General features: G+C 39.1%; 1 protein-coding gene across 16 annotated transcripts in view; it reads left to right on the forward strand.

Annotated features, from left to right (window-relative positions):
- PROM1 (prominin 1) overlaps nt 1–20,142 on the forward strand; it is a 78,108-nt gene that overhangs the window by 16,090 nt on the left and 41,876 nt on the right. For 12 of the 16 annotated variants that reach the window (XM_087936457.1, XM_087936459.1, XM_087936461.1 and 9 more), the window contains 6 exons: nt 5,229–5,287; nt 8,163–8,189; nt 10,013–10,218; nt 14,737–14,857; nt 15,520–15,583; nt 19,693–19,782. In XM_087936457.1, the coding sequence (XP_087792583.1) occupies nt 5,229–5,287; nt 8,163–8,189; nt 10,013–10,218; nt 14,737–14,857; nt 15,520–15,583; nt 19,693–19,782 (567 nt within the window). The remainder of the gene's footprint in view (nt 1–5,228; nt 5,288–8,162; nt 8,190–10,012; nt 10,219–14,736; nt 14,858–15,519; nt 15,584–19,692; nt 19,783–20,142) is intronic. The other 4 variants (XM_087936463.1, XM_087936466.1, XM_087936469.1 and 1 more) reach the window with 1 other exon arrangement.

Here is a 20,142-nt window from a genome sequence, read left to right on the forward strand (position 1 = left end):
AATATAATCTACAAAATCAACTGTAACCATTGCAACCAATTGTACATGGGACAAACATGTCAATTAAAAATCCATAAACACTGGCTGGCAGTCAAATGCCACAATCCCCAAATCCTTAATCTCTAACCACACCAATTCCAAACAGCAACAGTTTGATTGGAGCAACACAAAAATCATCGGTCACTCGCCACACTTGTGAGTTCATCGAAGCCTGGCACTTCAAAGTAATTCTGGACACACTATGTCCATCAGCAGACACATTGACCTACAGCCACCCTACAAACGCCTCAGAATCCAAATCAATCACACAGCCAACCAGAGACAGCATCAACCTCAACCAATTCACACAACTCTCCCACACCGACAGTTCACCTCTCAACGACCCTGACCTGATGTAACTTCCCTATGACAAGACAAGTCACAAGTAGAGGTGGTCTTCAGCAGGTTCTGACCAGTTCTGGAGAACCAGTAGCGGAAATTTTGAGTAGTTCGGAGAACCGGCAAATACCACCTCTGACTGGAGATTTTACAGTATCCTTCCCCTGCCACGCCCACCAAGCCATGCCCACAGAACCGGTAGTAAAAAAAATTGAATCCCACCACTGGTCACAAGACTCTCAGTTGACACACCCACACCTGAAGCCCTTATAAACAGAATAACACCGACACTGACATCGCCTAAATTCTGCTGAAGATGTTACCTAACCTGGTAGCAAAACATTCGGAAATCAACCCACAAGCTTGGAGAATGAACCTTCACCCTCATCCTACACCCGAGCTACAGATATTTGTCATTATTGCAAAGATTAATATGGCAGAGACCTGATATAGCCCTGTGAGGGGCAGGTATAATTAAACAGATGGCAGTGGTATCATTAAAAACAGCAAGAGACTGAGAAAAACATTAATGCACTTAGGCCTATAAATAAGCTTTGGAAGATAATCTTTTAGCTCTGTGATAAATGCTGGGTCAAAGTCTTGGATAAGTATTAGTCATGGCAAACAGCTTATGCATCTTCACCAGCAATAGAATACAGGAAATTTAGTTACCTGGCCGCTTTAAAATATATCTGACCACTCAAGGCAACGTGATCCCCTTTTGATTTTGCTTATACAAATATATTGTAAATGGATTTCTGAGAGAAACCATTTAAGACAGCTTGTAACTATTCTAGAAGTAGCTCAGGAGAGAAGAGGTTCAAACTCCACTATGAAATCCCCCCCCCATAACTTTTTTTTAAAAAAACCTCTTTGTACAGGCCATTTCACACTTCTGTTTTTACTATTGCCTTCCGCTCCATGTTATCTAACTTCCCCAGCTGCTCATGGTTAGGGGAGACGATCAAAGTGCTTCGCTGAGTGTAGGCTTATGCCTTCTGCTTCCTTGAAGTGGGCAGTCATACTAATTCCATTGAAAAAGCCTGACTCAGCAGAACTTACTGATTACAGCGATCATCAATCCCAATAGTCCATTCTGGGTGGCATGATTGAGAAGCTTCAGAAATATTTGGATGAAACTGAATTTGCGGCTCCATTTCAGTCAGGGCTTCCTCCAAGAAATGGCATTTAGGCTACTATGGATACCTTGGTAGATGATCTAGCCAGAAACTAGAATGGGAGCCAACAACTCTACTATTTATTTTAGATCTCTAGGTTTCTTTTGATACCATTAGCAATGGCATCATTCCTGGCCATTTGGAAGAGTTAGGCATTGGAACTCTGTTTTGCAGTGGTTCTGGTCCTCTCTGTTAGGATGTGCCAAGAATGTACATCATTTTAACAAACTGCATCAATGTTTGGTTTGGTGGCTGCAGTGCCTCAGAGAGAAAGTCCATACAGAGAATGGTAAGGACAGCCGAGAAGATTTAGGAAGATCGCTTCCTGTAATTCAGGATACTGCTTATAAGTGCTTTGTGCTCAAAGCATTGTTAGAGACCCGCCCCCCCCACTTCACAGTCTGTTTCTGTTGCTCCCCTCTGGGAGGAGATTTTGAAATATTTCCAGCAGGACTACCAGATTTTGTATCAGCTTTGTTCCTTATACCATCCGTTTGGTAAACTCGTAAGATTCCATTTTCTCACCATGTACATGTATACACCCAAACTAGACTCTTGTTTCTCTGTCATATATGTGGGTATATGCATAATTTTATATTTATTTTGTCACATTTATGTAGTGCATATTGGAGGTGGAGACTCTCTGAGAGCTGTATGCAACAAAATTTCATTTTAATATGTGCCAATTAGTATACATTCATACATTATGCTAAGTCTAAGGTAGAACTGTGGGAGCCACAGTTCCACAGGATTTTGACTTTTTTTAATAGGCTGTTCAAACTTTGGAAGAATTCATTTATAACTGTGGAATGGGGATCACTAATTTGGTGACGATTCTCAGCTCCATATTCCCTACCTGCAAACTCCAAGGAAGCAATCCTTGAAGGCGATCTTATCATTGTAATAGATTGGATGAAGGCAGATGACAATAAATCCAGATAATAGGAAGATACTGTTGGTAAGGAAAAAATTCTGGAAGGCTTACCAGACACAAGGGGTGGACATTGAGCGTCCTGCCTTCAGCTGGACTGCAGTATTTCTCTCATTGTGGAACTACTCAGCTACTCAGATCAGCATTATTTGGACATGTGACAGATTTGGAAGCACCCACCACTGCCAAAAAAGGGACGGGTAACAAGATTTCTCCTGAATAGCTCCCAATCAGTGGAGGGGGATGGATTTAGCTCCCAGGCTCCTAGTATTTAGAAAATGGACTGTTAATTATGTCAATAACAGAGTTTATTTTTGTTTACATTTTAACTATATTCTGATGCTCTTGTACCCTGTAATTTTTTTTGTAGATCACCTGAGGGCTGGAATGAACAAAAAGTTGAGATATAACTTTCAATAATAAGTAAACAAATAAGTGGTTTTAATCATAGGGAATAAGGATATAATTATTTTGCTGCATTCCTCTTAATTACTTGTAAAGGAAAGGTGATTGAATACACTCTAGCTAAATTCTAGGGATGTTTTGCTTCTGGGAGCTAAGTTACAGGACTGAGATGAAATATTAACCACAGTATCAGAACTAATTTCATTTATCAGAAGCATAGGAAATGTTTGAAATCAACTATTTATAGTCTATGATAGCACCATCATTTTCATACTTCTGCTTATGTCACAAATGTTATAAATTGTGAACTTGGAAATGTAGCTTGAAGCTACTTTGGAAATCTCAAGGGCCTGTCTTTTCTTTTGATCTACATCAGCTTTTTAATTGGCAATTCTTATTTCATTCCTTAGTGGACTAAATTAGTGGACCAGTGAAATGCAGTGGATATAATATACTTGGATTTCAGTAAGGCATTTAACAAAGTTGACCATCACCTTGGTAAGCTAAAAATATGTAGTATATAGACAGCATCACTGTTGCTCCATCACTGGAGGCTTTTAAGAAAAAACTGGACAGCCACTTCTCTGGAATGGTATATTGTCTCTTCTTAAGCAGGGTGTTGGACAAGAAGACCTCCAAGGTTCCTTCCAACTCGGTTATTCTGTTAAATTTTGGATATGGATGAAAAATGAGTACTTTGCAGTATTTTGAAGGTGCTAAAAATCATTCCTTTTACCTCGTTCACCTCTTTGGTTTTAAGCAGAGAATGGAGGCCTAAAGAACTGCAAGATTGCGTGAGATCAGTAGCACAAGATCTCACGTTATTGATTTCTCGTGGTCTCACAGTATTTTAGGCCTCCGTTCTCTGTAAATGGAGGCCTGGACGAGATCTGAAGCAAAAGGCTTTGCAAATGGAGGGAAAACCTGAAACATCAAAGCTTTCCCTTCATTTCCAAAACCTTTTGCCATCTTTGCAAAAAGCCTTTTCAGCCCAAAACGGAGCTCTGCAGCTCCATTTTGGTGTGTACAGGTCTCGTCTGGCACTTTGCAGCCTGAAACAAAGCTCTGGAGAAGCAAACCGACCCACTGAAATATCTCATGCTCCCCAAAATTGCTTTCCTCCTACCCAACCTGCTTTCCATCACTAAAACCCTCATGGCATTCTCCAAACTGAAATACCTCACGTACCCCACACTTAATGAATCACACATTTGATTAGCAAATGCATGGGCCAAAGGAGGGAGTGATTGCATTCAAGGTTCGAGATTCACTCCCACGAATTCTTGGGTTAAAAATGGAATACACAATCCCCATTACATTCGTAACTTGAGGACTCCCTGTTCTTGTTTCTTTCTTGCAGAATCAGCTTTGGAAGAATCTGTTTACGGGCAACACTTTCCATTTGAATTAAATTAACCACTTCTGGCATATTATGTAGAATTATGCTGTGTGTTCATGGATGTGCTAATGTTATAGAGATGAGCTCCACAGTGCTGATAACAATCTCCTTTTGTTTAGATTGGGATGTCAAACTTGATTTCATTGCGGGCTGTATCAGCATTGTGGTTGTCCTCAGGTGACTGGATTGGGAGTTGGGGGGGGGCATGGTTGAGATGATCATGGTCGACTGGGCATAGCCTGGGGGCGTGGCCATCTTGATGTTGCTTGCGTGGCCTGGGCTGGGTGGATCTGCTGAGCGGCAACAGTGGCAGCCAGTGGCAGGACCAAGGTGCATCAGGTATGCGAGGGGAACACACTCCCTTAGCGAATGTTTGAAGTTATGTGATAAGCGCCCCCTAATATTTGTGAACGAATCCCAAAACTATGAATGTACCACGGCAGTTGTTTGCTCTTACAAATGACCGCAGAGGCTCTGCAATATTTGCTCTGCCTATTCCCCTCCCCCCTGCGCCGGGTCTTTATAGGCACTAGGCATGTGCATACTGTACTCATCTTGTGAAGAGATAGAGATCCTTCATTTTCTTGGCCTGTTTTGGGGCTTCAGTCCCTGTTTTGGCACTTGGCCGTTGCAGTGTGTCTTTTCTATTGTACATTTGTCTTCTTTGTTTCAGGACCTGATTAGTCTTGGGACCAATAGCTATGGGAAATTTTAATAAAATGACTTATGTGGAACTTCTAAAAAGTATTTTTTTTTAATTGTAAAAATCCTAAAGGCCTCTGTCAATAGAACTGCTTATGGGATAGTTGAAGCAATAAAGAGGGCCCTATCATTTCTCCATTGAATACCCTATGATTATTGGGTATAAATGGTGTTTAAAAGATTTTTAAAATTCTCTTTATTATCTTTAAAAGCTGGAAATCTTGCTTTTTTGCAGATCTTATCAAAAAGGTAGCACTGCAGACATTTGGAAATAAGTCTGGTGATTATCAAAAGGTAACTTTATTGCTTTATTTACCTTTTCATGTAATACATTTGAGATTTTCTTTGCAAGCTAAATACTGTTATGTTAACTCTGCCCACATTTCCTGATTACTTTTCCAGATTCTACAGGTGAAGATCTGCCTGCTGTTTCTTTTTGCTTTGTGCCCACATAATTTCTATATAATTCAATATTTTGAATTATATTTCTAAAATATTTTAGAGATTATATCTCTAAAAGATTAATGAGATTTTAAAAATCTATAAAATGAAAACATTTTTTTGCATAGTGTTTCTTTTAAGCAGATCAGTTTCTTGTAAGCGGTTGACAAATCAAAATAATAAATAAATAAATAAATAAAATAAAAAACACCTTGGACAACTACAAAAATAGGTTTTATTTGTGAAAATCCCAGTGATTTTCAGGCTTTTCCTTTTTGACCACTTTAAAATAACCCTGTTACCAGCATGAACTGGAATATATGGGAAATTGATCTTTTTTCTCGTGATGTCTCTTGATAGGCTCTTAGCTTAAAATAAGTGCCAATTACTTATACAGTATCTTTTATCTATTCTATGTTATTTCTACATTATTAAAACTGTGTGGCTTTAGTTTGTATAAAGTGTTTATTATTTTGTGCCAGATTCAGGCACATATTTCTCTGTGTTTAAAAGATTAATTTTGTGGGAGAAGAGGATGAAACAAAAAAGAAGGGGTTTGCTTCTCAGTTGTCAATGCATCATGGGTAAGAATGAATTATGGGAACTGAATGGGTCTTTCCTGAATCTTCTTGATGTGGAAGTTAAAATTTTTTTCTCCTGCAACCTTCTGCTTTTTGATGAAGGTTTGTGAACTGGTAGAGATAGTCCAATGGAGGTTGTGTGTGGCCCTTTTTCTAAACTATTAGTTGTCTTCTCTGCAATAATGGAGATAACACAATTCTTTAGAGGATTTTGAAGATGACTGAAAGACACTGCCCTTTGAATGCGTAAAAAGGACAGAGGAATTAGACTGAGGACTTAGAGGATATCAATCCACCGCACAAAGCTTCTGTCAACTCATAAAACATTTCTATGCCCGTTTTATAGTTGCCAACAGAAAAAATGGTGACAGTTTCATTGTGAGATGAAACTTCTGTTCATCATAAATGATAACCTTGTATCTCGTGATTGTACCTCATACATTTAAAAAGCAGAGTTTAAATTGTTTTAAAAACTATGACTGCAATGTTTATTTCCCCTTTCCCTATATTTTTATGTTTTTACGTATTTTTGAACTATTTTTGAAAGTCAGACAACTGATTAGGAAGGCCTATGCTTGAGTCACCAGTAAGGGTCTCCTTAGTTTTCCATAGTATTAGAGATACTTCTCTGTAAAAGCTGGCATTGGTGTGGCGGCCCTCCATCTTTAGGCACATAAATGTTGCTGCATCCTTTGCTCATTATATAAATGGAGAAAGGTTCACTATCAGCCCCATCCCCATAATTTGAAAGCCTCTGTTACCATGTTTTTATGGAAAGTTTCTTTGAAGAGAGATGTGATAGCAACTGATGTATAAATAGGGATTTATTCTGATGAGTTCTTCTCCAGGCCAATTCTGTTTACATCCAGGGATATAACTGAGTAGTGGAGTGGTAAGAAGTTTTTTTGAATTGGAACAGTTCAAAACGTTCAATGCCAAAATATTTTGACCTTCCCAGTAGTGTTTTAAGGACAGAATAACCTGGTCTTTCAAAAGAATCTCTCTTTTGATCTTAAAAACTGCTGTTTTTTGCTTGAAACACTTACAGAGTACGGTAGTTAAAATTACTGTTTCTAACTCAAAAGTTTGCAAACCCCAGTTTGCTCCCTCCTTGAAAAATGTTCAGATATTTCCAACTTTGTTCACGGGCTTGAGGAAACCAGAGAGTACTACTTTCACCAAATCAATATCAAGTATTTGTGAAGGACTTTTAATCTTGGCCCCAACATACCAGGAAAAAAATAAAGTGCATTTTATAAGTCAGTAAAAAAGGCATGTTTTAAATAAAGGAAATTTGGAATGTCTGAATTAATACTCTGTATTGTGTCTGTTTAACTAATTATCTAAATAATGACAAATAACTGCTTTTTATAGATTATTTTTGTTAAAGAATTAGAGACTTTGTCAGGTAACCAATTATATTTTGAGTAGGTCAGAGAACTGGCAAATACCATCTCTGACTGGAGATTTTACAGTATCTTTCCCCTGCCATGCCCACCAAGCCACTCCCACAGAACAGGTAGTAAGAATTTTTGAATCCCACCACTGTGATATACCCCTGGGAATTTAACTCCCTGTATCAATGTTTCTCAGCCTTGGCCACACTAAGATGGATTCCCAACTATCAGAATTCTCCAGCCAGCATACCACTGAAATTCATACATTTTAAAGTTGAGAAAAACTGCCCTAGATAAAGTACATTTAGAAAAAACATTTAAACCAAGTACAATAGTGTTTTTATTTCTATAGGATGATAAAAAAAGGAATGAAATATGATGTACTTCTGCCCCCAAAGCTAAAAAAAGTACAATAATTTATATGTTAATGATAATTCATTCTGTTGAAATATTCAATTTGAAATAAAACAATACTTTATTTTTAAAAATGCAGTCTGCACCAAGAGACAGCTAGTTCTCTTAGTGGGGCCAGGACAAATTAAACTTCAGTTAAATGTTAATAACCAAAGATATTTCACTTCATCATTTGCATTCACGTTTGCTTTGTAAATACTTGATTCATTTAATTATTCCTTGCTGTTTTCACTTGAATTGGTGGCTGCATAAATTATGTGAGTGCTTGATTTATTGCTCACCTGCTTTCCTTTTATTCCTGCTGCTCTGTGCATCATTTTCCTCTGATTTCCACAGCCTGAAAATGTTGTATTGACTCTTCAGGTAAAACTTTTTGTTATCTCATACTGCTTCTAAAATACCATGAATTGATTCTTAACCTCATCCAACAGAGTTCTTTTCAACATCCTTTTTTAAGCAAATATAATTGTGTTCTTTACATTGTTGATTTCATTTATAAAATACTTCTGTCTCATTTTAAGAAAATTGTATTTACAATATTTGTATTTATATCTAACAAAATTCCAAATTATACCCAAAACTAAAATCAGGGTACGGATATTAATTACTGCATATTGCTGTTGTTTATGCTGGAAGCTGTTTTCTTTGAGGAACTGGAATCTTTCATATGGTTTCACTGGAGTGTAATGACATAAAAGAGGCTTGGGAAAATTTGTGACACTCCTTTCATGCTTTGGTTAGTCTAGGACAGGGGTCTTCAAACTTGACAACTTTAAGACTTGTGGACTTCAACTCCCAGAATTCCTCCTCCAGTCATGTTAGCTTAGGAATTCTGGGAGTCCACAAGTCTTAAATTTGCCAGGTTTGAAGATCCTTGGTCTAGGACATGGGTATCAAACTCACGATGTCATGTTGCCATCACTTGACGTTTCACATTTTTTCTTTTCACGGAGCTGTGGTGGGCATGGCCTGTGCGTGACACTTCTGCGGGCCACCAGTTTGTCACCTCTGGACTAGGACAGGGGCCTCCAAACTTGGCAGTTTTAAAACTTGTGAACTTTAACTCCAAGAAATTCTGCCTCTCAGCCTGTTTTTCTCTCTCTGCTGGAGCTAATAGCTACTAGCAAGCGCCATTCTCCATGGTTTATCGGTTCCCCTTTTGAAAGCTACCAGTTGATCACAGTATTGACAGATTTAAAAAAATGCTAAGCAAGATCAGATTTGATTAATCCTTCAATTGGCGATGACAAAGTTCCAATTTTTCCCACACTAGCTCTGTAGGCTAGAGTCGGAAATACTGAAAAAGCATCATAATAGAAGGTGAGACCAAGAAAGCCATTCATTCATTCATTCATTCATTCATTCATTCATTCATTCATTCATAGATTTCTATAGCTACCCACTCACAAAAATGTGGCTCCAACACAAAAATACAATAGATCACAGGAGAATGAATTATAAATTACAACAAGATGTCAGGTGGTTTGGAGCACACCAATGTATATTATCCCTTATGGGACAAGCTCATTTCACGCAGGCCCGTGAATGACATCCCTACAGGAAATCCACTTTCCTTTAACTGAGTTGCTTCTCAGTTGAAGCTTGCAATGCTTGAACTTAGTGTTCTGAGATCTTATGGAAGCACTTTTTGCTTTGCTTGGAATCCTTTTTCATGGATCTGAACTGTACTATGTACAGCATTTACTTTATGATGGTTCTCTTGAAGTCTCAGGAAGGTTCAAATATTTCCTTTCCCTATCTTTCCCTAAAAGATCCAGAGTGACTTGCTCAGGTCAGAGGTGGCCTAAGAGTGATCTATTTAACTGGAATCCTCTCACTCCTGCATTGATGCTGCTGAAGTGACACTTTTGGAAAATGGTGAATTTATTAGGGATTCAGTTGCCCTAGTTTCAAATGTGCTTTTGAGTTGAGCTGATAGTTGCTCTCTTGCCCTGATATATCTGTGTGCTCCTATTTGTCCTGTTGCTGCCATAGGAAAGAGGAGCTAGTAGCACCTTCTATCTCTCCTGCCTGGAGCTCAAGAGAGGGTGTCATCTGATGGATGATAGTTCCCAACAAGCCCTTCCATAGGGCCATCACGTTGAAAATGCCCAACAGCTGTTGCATTCAGCATCACCAATCTGACTTTCAAGTTGTAACACGTGTTGCTTTTTTCTAAACTGCAGGCAGTTTACTATGAAATCGGCTTCATAATCTCAGCTGCCCTGGGAATCTTATTTGTCCTGTTGCTTCCATTGATTGGTCTCTGTTTCTGCCTGTGCCGGTGTTGTGACAATTGTGGTGGGGAAATGCACCAGAGACAGAAAAAGAATGCCAACTGTCGGAGAGGCTGTTTTGCTAGCCTCCTCTTGGTAGTTACATTGATAAGCAGGTAAGCTAAACACAGAGTAAATTTGGGGTGACTGCCAAAGAACTAAATATGTCTATTATTTCTTAATTGAATTATACCCATGTGTTTAGAGACTTCTAATTTTATTTTCATTATATCAGAAATTGTCTTCATGATAGAGATTAAAAATTTCAATTTTTTTAAAAAAGTTGGATTCAATCCCCTTTGGAAAGGCAGAAATCTAAAATTATAAGCCATTTTCTCTTGAGCTCTTCTGAAATTTATTTTGTGGTAAAACACACATATATTTATCTCCTGTTCCAAGCCAATGCAAAAAAAAAACCCCTAAGACATCCTCAAAGAAACATCTTGATAACTTTGCTGGAGAAGACAGGCCTGCAGCAGTCCGAGCAAATGAAACTATGTACTGATTTCTTGTTAAGAACATAGAACAATACAGTTGGAAGGGACCTTGGAAGTCTTCTATTGCAACTGCCCCCCATTTCCCCCAAGCAGGAGATCCTATACCATTGCAGACAAATGGTTGTGCAGTCGCTTCTTAAAAACTTCCAGTGATACCCACAATTTCTGGAGGCAAATAACTACAGGTTAATTGTTCTCACTGTCAGGAAATTTCTCCTTAGTTCTAGGTTGCTTCTTTCCTTGATTAGTTTCCATCTGTTGCTTCTTATCCTGCCTTCAGATGCTTTGGAGAATAGAAACAAACAGGATAACAGAGTTGGAAGGGACCTTGCAGGTCTTCTAGTCCAAACAATTGCTCAAACAGGAGACTCTGTACCATTCAAGACAAGTAGCTGTTCAGTCTCTTAAAAACCTCCAGTGATGGGGCACCCACAACTTCTGAAGGCAACTTCGGTTCCACTGGTTAATTGTTCTCACTTCAAAAAATTTCTCCGTAGTTCTAGGTTGCTTCTCTCCTTGATTAGTTTCCATCCATTGTTTCTTGTCTTGCCTTCTAGTGCTTTGGAAAATGGGTTGACCTCTCCTCTTCTTTGTGGCAGCCCTCCAAATATTGGAAGAATGCTATCATGTCACCCCTACTCTTTCTTTTCACTAAGATTAGACATATCCAATTTCTGCAACTGTTCTTCATATGTTTAGCTTCCAGCCCCGTATCATCCTTGTTGCTCTTTTCTGTACTCTTTCCAGAGTCTCAACATCTTTTTTTTAATAATCTGATAATCAAAACTGGATGCAGTATTCTAAGTGTAGTCTTCCTAAGGCTTTATAAAGCAGTAGTAATACTTTACATAATCTTCATTCTATCCCTCTGTTAATGCAACCTAGGATTGCGTCGGCTTTTTTGGCTGCTGCTGATGCACACTGCTGGCTCATATTTAAGTGATTGTCCATTAGGACTGCAAGATCCTTCTCATAGTTACTACTATTGAGCCAGGCTTCACCTAATCTGTACCTGTACATTTGATTTCTCTTGCCCAAGTGTAAAACTTTACTTTTCTCTACACTGAATTTCATTTTGTTAAATAGAGCCCAATATTCAAGTTTGTTGAGATCCATATGGATACTAAATCTATCTTCTGGCTGTTCCTTTCAGTTTAGTGTCATCTGCAACTTTGATGAGTTCCCCTTCTATTCCCCCACCTAAATCATTTATGAAGATGTTGAAGAGTACTCGGTATAAAATGGAATTGAGTGTGGTATGTCAGCCAGACACTGGGCATAAAATGGAATTGAGTGCAGTATGTCAGCCATCAGATCCATCTGATGATGATGCTTTCTATCTCACATTTTTTTAGCTTACCAAGAAGTAGGTTGTAGTCTGCTTTGCCAAATGCCTCACTGAAATACAAGTATACTATGTCCACTGCATTTTCGTGGTCTACTAATTTGGACACTTTGTCAAAGAACAAAATAAGACTTCAGTATCAGGCTGATTGGTCTGTAGAAGACAAATAATTCTCATTATATTATATTCATTAGTTTCCTTCAGAATCCAAAGTAGTGAAGACATTACTTTCTGGCGTTTGCCCTTGTGTTGAGTTTAATATTTAATAGAAGAGATGAAGATATATACAGATATTAGCACAGTCTCCAGTCTCCTCCCCAATTGTAGCCCTCTGATTTGTGTGAAAGATTCACAACTAGTGGTGGGTGGACATGTCTCTAACATATTAAAGAGGATGCTTCTTTCCAAATCTTCTATGGAAAGACATGGTTGATTTAGCTATGACTTTTGCATTCATATATCTCAGGAATAGCCCTTTAATCTGTACAATCCTAGAAAAATGAGCACAATTATCATCAATCAGTCTAAACAGATGGACATTTAAATCATGGGCCTGTTATAATACAAATTGCTGAATGGACTGCCAAGAATTGTCCATGTTAAATTCATCAAACCATTAAGAATTGTTGTTATTTAGATTTATACCTTGTGTTTTGCTCCAAAGCTTAAGGCAGCTCACATAAGGATTTTATTTTATTTTATCCCAGAAAACAGCAACCTATTGAGGCAAGCTGGACCAATAGAGACTTGTCCAGGGAGTTTCTGTAGCTGACCTGCACTAACTTGGTCCTCTAGGAAAGCAAGACTGGATTCAATTTCTAGCAAAAAGTATATTTGTAACTAAAAGCCAAGTAAATGAAAGCCAGAACTGTTTTTTTTAATAAATTTTATTGGTTTTTAAAAACAAACATAAACAAACAAAACATAAAAACATCAAGCTATCTTCCATAGGTGTACATACAGTGTGCCGGTTGGTTTACAAATTGTTTTGTGCTTCCATTTCATAGTCTTCAATTACAATTACATTGCATATGATCTCATAATGTCAATCAAAAATTAAATACCTTAGTATCATTATTAATCAATCATTTGACTATACTTTTATTCATTCATGTTTTGCAGGATAGTCATAATTTACTTAGTTTATTTTATAACAGTTCATATTATCACCCCAAATCTATCCTAAAATCATTTTGTAGATATAATAAGAAAAAAGTACATCTTTACATCTTTATTATTTTCTAAAAGTCTACATATTTCAGTACTGTATTTTATTGTCTAACCATTGATAGAAAAGATCCCAAATCTTATAAAATTATTTATTCTCTTGTTCTCTAATTTCAAATGTCAATCTACTCATTTCAGCACATTCCAATATTTTCTTAATGATTTCCTCTTGTGATGGTATTTTCTCATTTTTCCAGTTTTTAGCAAATACAATCCTACCCGCTGTTAATACATTTACAATCAGGTATTTCAAGTCTTTACTATATATTTCAGGTAAAATTCCCAATAAAAATATCTCTGGTTTCAAGTCTATTTGTTTTTTTGTCATTTTTTCCAACCACATGTGGATTTCAGTCCAATATTTTTTAGCATCTGCGCAAGTTCACCACATGGTAATATGAGCCACATGTCTGATGACATTTCCAACATTTTTCGGATTTATTCTTGAACATTCTTGCTATTCTTGTCGGGGGGAAATGCCACCTGTAAAACATCTTATACAAATTTTCTTTATATGCTGTTGACATTGTCATTTTATAATTTTGAGACCACAATTTTTGCCATTTCTCTAAATCGATCCCATATCCAAAATTCTTCCCCCAAGCAATCATAGTTTCTTTAACTTGTTCTTCTTCTAGTTTAATTTCTAATAAATAGCCATGCAATTTTTTAATCACCTCTTCATCAGTACCTGTCAAAATCTTATCTAAGTCAGTCAGTTTATCATAGAAACCTTCTGTTTTAGAATCTTTATCATACCTTGAATGTATTTGTGCATATGAAAACCAATTCATCTTTATACCTTGTTCCTCTAGTTTTTGCATAGATTTAAGTTCACCCTTTTCATTCAATATTTCACCATATCTAACTGCTTGTTCCTTTTTGTATATTATAGGATAAGAAAATGCTTCAATAGTCGATAACCAGATTAGAATTTTCAAATAACATTGTCTTTTAAACTTCTCCCAGTTTAACCACAGAGACTCCCGTATATAATGTATTCTAAAATACCCCTGTGTTTTAGTTCCTTTATACCATAAAAAGGCATGCCACCCCAACAACAAATCATTTCCTTCTAATGTCAACAATCTAGTATTTCTTAGTGTTATCCATTCCTTAACCCACATCAGATTTGTAGCTTGGTAGTACAACTCCCAATTAGGCAAACCAAATCCTCCTCTAATTCTAGCATCTTGCAAAAGTTTTAACTTTATTCTCGCTTTCTTACCTTGCCATATATATTTCAACACAATTCCCTTAACAACCCAGTTAGTAACTTAACATGCAGCTATTTACTTAATGACAATGGCAAAAAAGATTGCAAAATTAACTTAACTGACTCACTCAGCAACAGAGGTTTTGGGTTCAGTTGTAAACATAAGTCGAGGACTACCTGTATTACATACACTAAGTTGGTTCTCTAAAACAAATATTAATGGACAGCATCATGTATGGCCACTTCAATATCAGAAAATAGTTCCCTGATAATTTTACTGTGCTATGGAGTCAGATATCTAACAATAGGTAGTACGAATAATTCATTCTTCTGTATTCTTGCTACCTAGTATTGGGGTATTTTTTGCCTACGTGGCTAACCAGCATCTCACAAGCCAAGTCCGAGGAGCCAGGGGACTCATGAACAATAATTTCAGAGACCTTCAGATGTTACTGAATGGAACGCCTGGGGTAATGTACCATTTTCCTTTGGGTGGCTTCATGTTGTGTTAGGAAAGTAGGCGTGCAATGATTCCGTGACTAGATTCAATTTGACATAGACATTGTAGTATGAGATATTAAAATAATATTAAAAGATATTAAAATATTATTAATAGATATTAAAATATCATTAATATTATTTTAAAATATTATTAAAACTAATACTTAACAATTGATTGTGTTGATTGTCGTGTGCACCATTAGTTGCAATATTTTACAGCATTTTTGTTTTAACACTCTTCTAGTAAGTATGGGAATCTTGCCATAGTAAAAATGGACATCTAAACTTTTGAGGGGATACCGATCGCCGTAGAAGAACTGTCTGATCATACATTTTCTTCAGACGCCTCCAGGAAACACAGAAGAGTGTAATCACAAACTTCCACTCAAGTTCACCAGCAGTTAATATTAAGAGTTTATATAGGTGTCATGATTAGGAGAAAAATTCCCAATCAGGATGTGAAGTAGACTGGGTATTGAAGCATCACCTACCTCATAAAACTAGAATTCAAGAGATTTTGTGATGCTGCAAGGTGTCCAGAAATGACAACAGTGCTTAAAGTTATGTGACTATTACTGTCTTGGTATACATGGGTATGTTGTTAATCTTATGTTTGTTGCTTTCTTTTTAGCAAATCGACTATTTGGTGAATCAGTATAACACTACCAAGAAGAAAGCACTTTCTGATCTTAATAGTAAGTATAGATTTAAGAGGCTTCCATCAGATGGAGTTTGTTCTCATACTTTTTGCTCTTCACTTTGCTAAGGATTACAATACTCTCATTGTGCATGAATCCTGCTATCTAAATGTTATCATGTTTTCCCGAAAATAAGACCTGGTCTTATTTTCTTTTGGGCCCCAAAATAAGCATTTGTGCTTATTTGGAGGGATGTCTTGTTTTTTTTTCATCACAAGATCCAGCCAGGCGCCCCACTCACAGGAGGCAACAATTGCATGGAGGCCGACTGCAGCAGTTAGAAGAAGGCAGGTGTCCACAGGGCATCCCCGGCCTGTGCGCCTCAGATCAGCCGCAGGGTGCCATGGAGTGGATGGCTGATTCCACTGCCATGAGGTGTGATGAGAGAGTGAGAGTATATGGGCAAGAGAATGAGAGCACACCTCCACAAGCTCTAGTATAACTCTGAGGTTGGGTCAGATCTCTCTCTCTCTCTCCCCCACACCCTCTGGTGGCAGTGGCAATGCTTTGGTGCCTGGCTGCTTCCCTCTTTCTTCTCCCTGGTCTCCTTCTCCTCCCTTCCTTGCTCCGCTTTTCACCTGTCTATTGCAGGAGAGCACCCAGGTTCTACTTTGACAGTGGCAGGGCTTGGGGGATGGTCAATCCCCATTCATGGTGTGGCCGCAGACCACAGAGGCAGGGAAGGCAGAAGGCAATCCCGCCCACATAGCCAGCCTGGAAGGGTTGTGATGGGAAACGGAGCGGTGCCGAAATCAGCTGAAAGTGTGGTGTTTAAGCCCTGGAGATTTGTTTGAAAGGGACAGCATTGCCTGCAATTTTTGATACTGGGAGAGGCTGCGCGTTGCTTCTAAGCACTTGCTTCCCACAGTCTTCCAGGGCTTGTCTACACAAAGGCAATTTGCTCTGGAAGGGAAGCAGGGAAGAAGTTTCTGTGGGGAGAGGTCCTGCCTAGCACTCAAAACTTCAACGCCACACTTTCAGCTGCTTTCGGCATCACTTGGCTTCATACCCCACCATCACTGCTGCCGCCACGAGAGAGAGAGAGAGAGAGAGAGAGACACAGAGAGAGAGAGACAGACAGAGAAAGAAAGAAAGAGCAAGAGAGCAATCCGATCCAACCTGTGTTTATATTTGTGTTGTGTATGTATGAGAGAGAGAGGAAGGGAGAAAGAGAGAAATCCAATCCAACCTCGGAGAGTTATACCAGGGCTACTGGTGGTATGTTTCCTCTTCCTCTCCCTCCCTCCCTCCCTCCCTCTCCCTCTCCCTCCCTCTCTCTCACACACACACTCCCCCCCACACACATGCACACAGAGGTTTGATAGGTTCACTCTCTCTCTTCTCTCTGCTTTCCTTCCTTCCTTTTACCGTGCAGTGATTGCTGGTTCCCACTTTCTCACCTGCATCACTCTGCATCTCCCTTCTCCCTTCTGGAAACGGCAGCCCTGTTTTCTGCCATTTCTCCTCCTGGAGTCATGTTCCTTCTTGAAGGGAGACACGGGGCAACGCAGGTGGTGAAACAGGGCTGCCGTTTCTGCTGCATGCAGGGCAACAAAAGAAGTTTGCGGAGCTAAAAAGTTCAGTCAGACCTTCCAACTTTGCAAGATCTTTTTTTTTTTTCCCATCCGAAGTTGGAAGGTCTGATTGAGCTTTTTTTATTTATTTTTTAGTCCTACAAACTTTTGTTGCCCTGAAGGCAGCCGCAGAGAATGGAGCTAGAAAGCAGGTTAGTGAAGCCACGCGGTTGCCATGGAGTGTGGTGCGGGTGAAGGTTTGGCATGGGTGGCCCGGCTGAAGGTAAGCTGGGGTGGGGTGAGGGCAGGGGGCAGTTCTGAACCCCTCGCTTCACTTCGTCCTCATCCCCGCCCTTTTCTTTGGGCTGCCGGCCCCCATGTGGCCGCCAACCTTCTTCTCCTTGCTCACCACCATAACAGGGCAGGAGGCTGGGAGACACATTGGTGTTGTGGCCACAAAGCAAGGGGGTGGAGTGGCTGGAGGATGAAGCAAGGTGGGAGATATGGAGCTGCTCCTTGTACCCCGCACTGGCCTACCTGAGCGCCCTGCAGCCAGGCCATGCAGGTGTGGGGTGCGTGGGGCAGCTCTACCCCCCTCTCCTGCCCTTCCTTGATTTTTATGCCTGTGCCTCGCCCCACCTCATAAAACCAGACAGTGGGCAGGGCTTAACTAGGGCTTATTTTGGGGATAGGACATATTTTAGGCACAGGCATGAAAATAGGGCTAGGGCTTTTCAGGGAAACACAATAAGTCTAAAATGCTAAACAGAAAATCAACGCCTAGAGGTGTCATTTAACACAATGAGTTAAGATCTAAAGGAATTTTGGTGGGACAATTGGATCATATGCTAGTTTGTTGTTAAATTGGAAGCGCATAGTTTTGCTTGTGCTAGAAATGAGCCTCCAGTCAGTAAAGAATTTTCCCAAGATTTGAAAATCTTTGGACAGGAGGCTGTTGGCCACTTCTGTGGGGTTTTTTTGGGGGGGGTATTGTTGTGGCTAAATCATCTGTGCAACTAAATTTGTGTCCCTTGTTGCTGGCATATCTGACATGTATAAGTTGAATAGTGTAGGTGCCATTATAGAGTCTTGTGGGAGGCCATTGTTTAATCTTCTTAGCTTATTTACATTGTCTCCCATTATTATCTGAAAGAATCTATCACCCAGCATGTTATTAATTAGTCAATAAAGATTTTTGTAGGGCATAATATAAATATTAAATAGCAGAAGACTGACAGTGACAGGAATTGCTGAGTTAAATAGAATTTATGGGGATTGATACTGAAGACACTGCTTGGGAAGAATGGTTGAGATCCTCTGACTAGAAACTTCTCAGCATTGCATAAAGGCAGTATTCATAAAATACGGTACAACACAATACAGTAGAAACTCTGATCACAAATGCTTCTGACAATGACCAAATCAGGTGATGACCAAAAATTTCGCAAACTTTTTGAATCTGGTCACAGACGAACACTTGGGTGGCGATCAAGCACAGCTGCAGCGATTTCCCCTTTCCGCCATTTTTTTTGTACTTGCTGTCAACTAAAAATATTTCTTTGGTCTTTTTAGTTGCCAGCAGAAAGGGAGTGGGGGAAAGCAGTGCATTCCTTAAATGCTTCAGATAATTGCTTTGGCAGCCGAAGTTGTTGGTGCACAAGATTATTACTGGAGAGCATGATTGATGACTCCTGGCTATGGATGTGTCTCATTGGAAAATATACATCCAGGGGGTGGGGGGAAGACCAGGATCAAGGGTGAAATGAATGATGTGTCAGAGTCAGCTGCAACCAGGAAATGCCAACATGTTAACTCCTAATAAATCAATCTTTTTTACTCTGAGAGATGTGGCTAAAGACTTATGATTTGAATGGAGTGCATGTTGGAGCCCTGACACATGCATTCACAGTCTTGCTTCCATCACGACCAAATCAGGTTGCAACCAAAGTCATGGAACGGATTACGGTCATGACCAGAGGTTCTACTGTATGTATAAGTGTTGCATTTAGTGCCAGAATGACCTTTTTTGTGTGCCTTCAATTTAGTATTGACTCCTGGCTAAACTAGTATCTGACTAGTATCCAATTTGGTCGTTGGCTAAGTTTTGGAAGAGGTTTGCCGTTGCTTTCTTCCTAGGGCTGAGAGAGAGAGTGACCTAGCTAGTTTTGTGTCTGAACAGGACTAGAACCCATGGACTCTTGGTTTCTAGCCTGATGCCTTAACCACTATACCAAACTGGCTATTAGATTAAACACATGTAATGAGAAGGTTCAAAATTTGGGTGATAACAAAGTTATCCATGTTGCAGGTTCAAAAAAATAAACCTAAGTCACTAGTGTTCTTAAGAGTTAAGATTCCTGGACAAATGGTCTATTTACTATTTAACACTATTTAAAATCAATGACCAGAGTTTGTGTATGCTTTAATCAAACTAGAATTTAATTTTTGTTATAATGTAAGAAAAATAACGGCATGGGTAAGGATTGATAATTTACATGCTGTTATGGGTTGTAGCTGTGGTGTTTAAATGCAAAAGTGTACCCTCGGCTAATTGGCAGTTGATTTTCTTCCCATCATTTCTTTCTCCAACAGATGTTGGGACATTGCTTAGCAGTCGAGTCTGGGAACAGCTGGGAAAGGAAGTATACCCTGCTCTTGATGCTGCCCTTACCATGGCAGGAGGTAAAAGAATCACTGCATTTATAAATGTCAAATTATGGGGATAGGGTTGGTTGCAAAAATTAGATACATGCAATCATCAAGACTGCTGAAAATGCCTCCTACAGTTGTATCCCCAATACCCCAAATGCAATCAATCACCAATGTTTTGCAAAAATAACTCCATAGTTTTCTTTGAAAGCTCTGAAGTGATGCAGAGACCTTCTGTCCTTCTCTATATGGTGTTGCCAACCCCTGTTGAATGCTAGGAATTTTGAAATGATGCCAATATATTTAGATTGAGTGGGGACCGAACATTTATAGTTAGTACATAGCCACTAATTGCAAATTGCTAGACAATGGGGGTGCTTGAGGATTCCCCCT

This window comes from Pseudonaja textilis, chromosome 6, assembly GCF_049901715.1.
Source record: "Pseudonaja textilis isolate UNSWEBS1 chromosome 6, rPseTex1.2, whole genome shotgun sequence".
Lineage (NCBI taxonomy): Eukaryota > Metazoa > Chordata > Lepidosauria > Squamata > Elapidae > Pseudonaja > Pseudonaja textilis.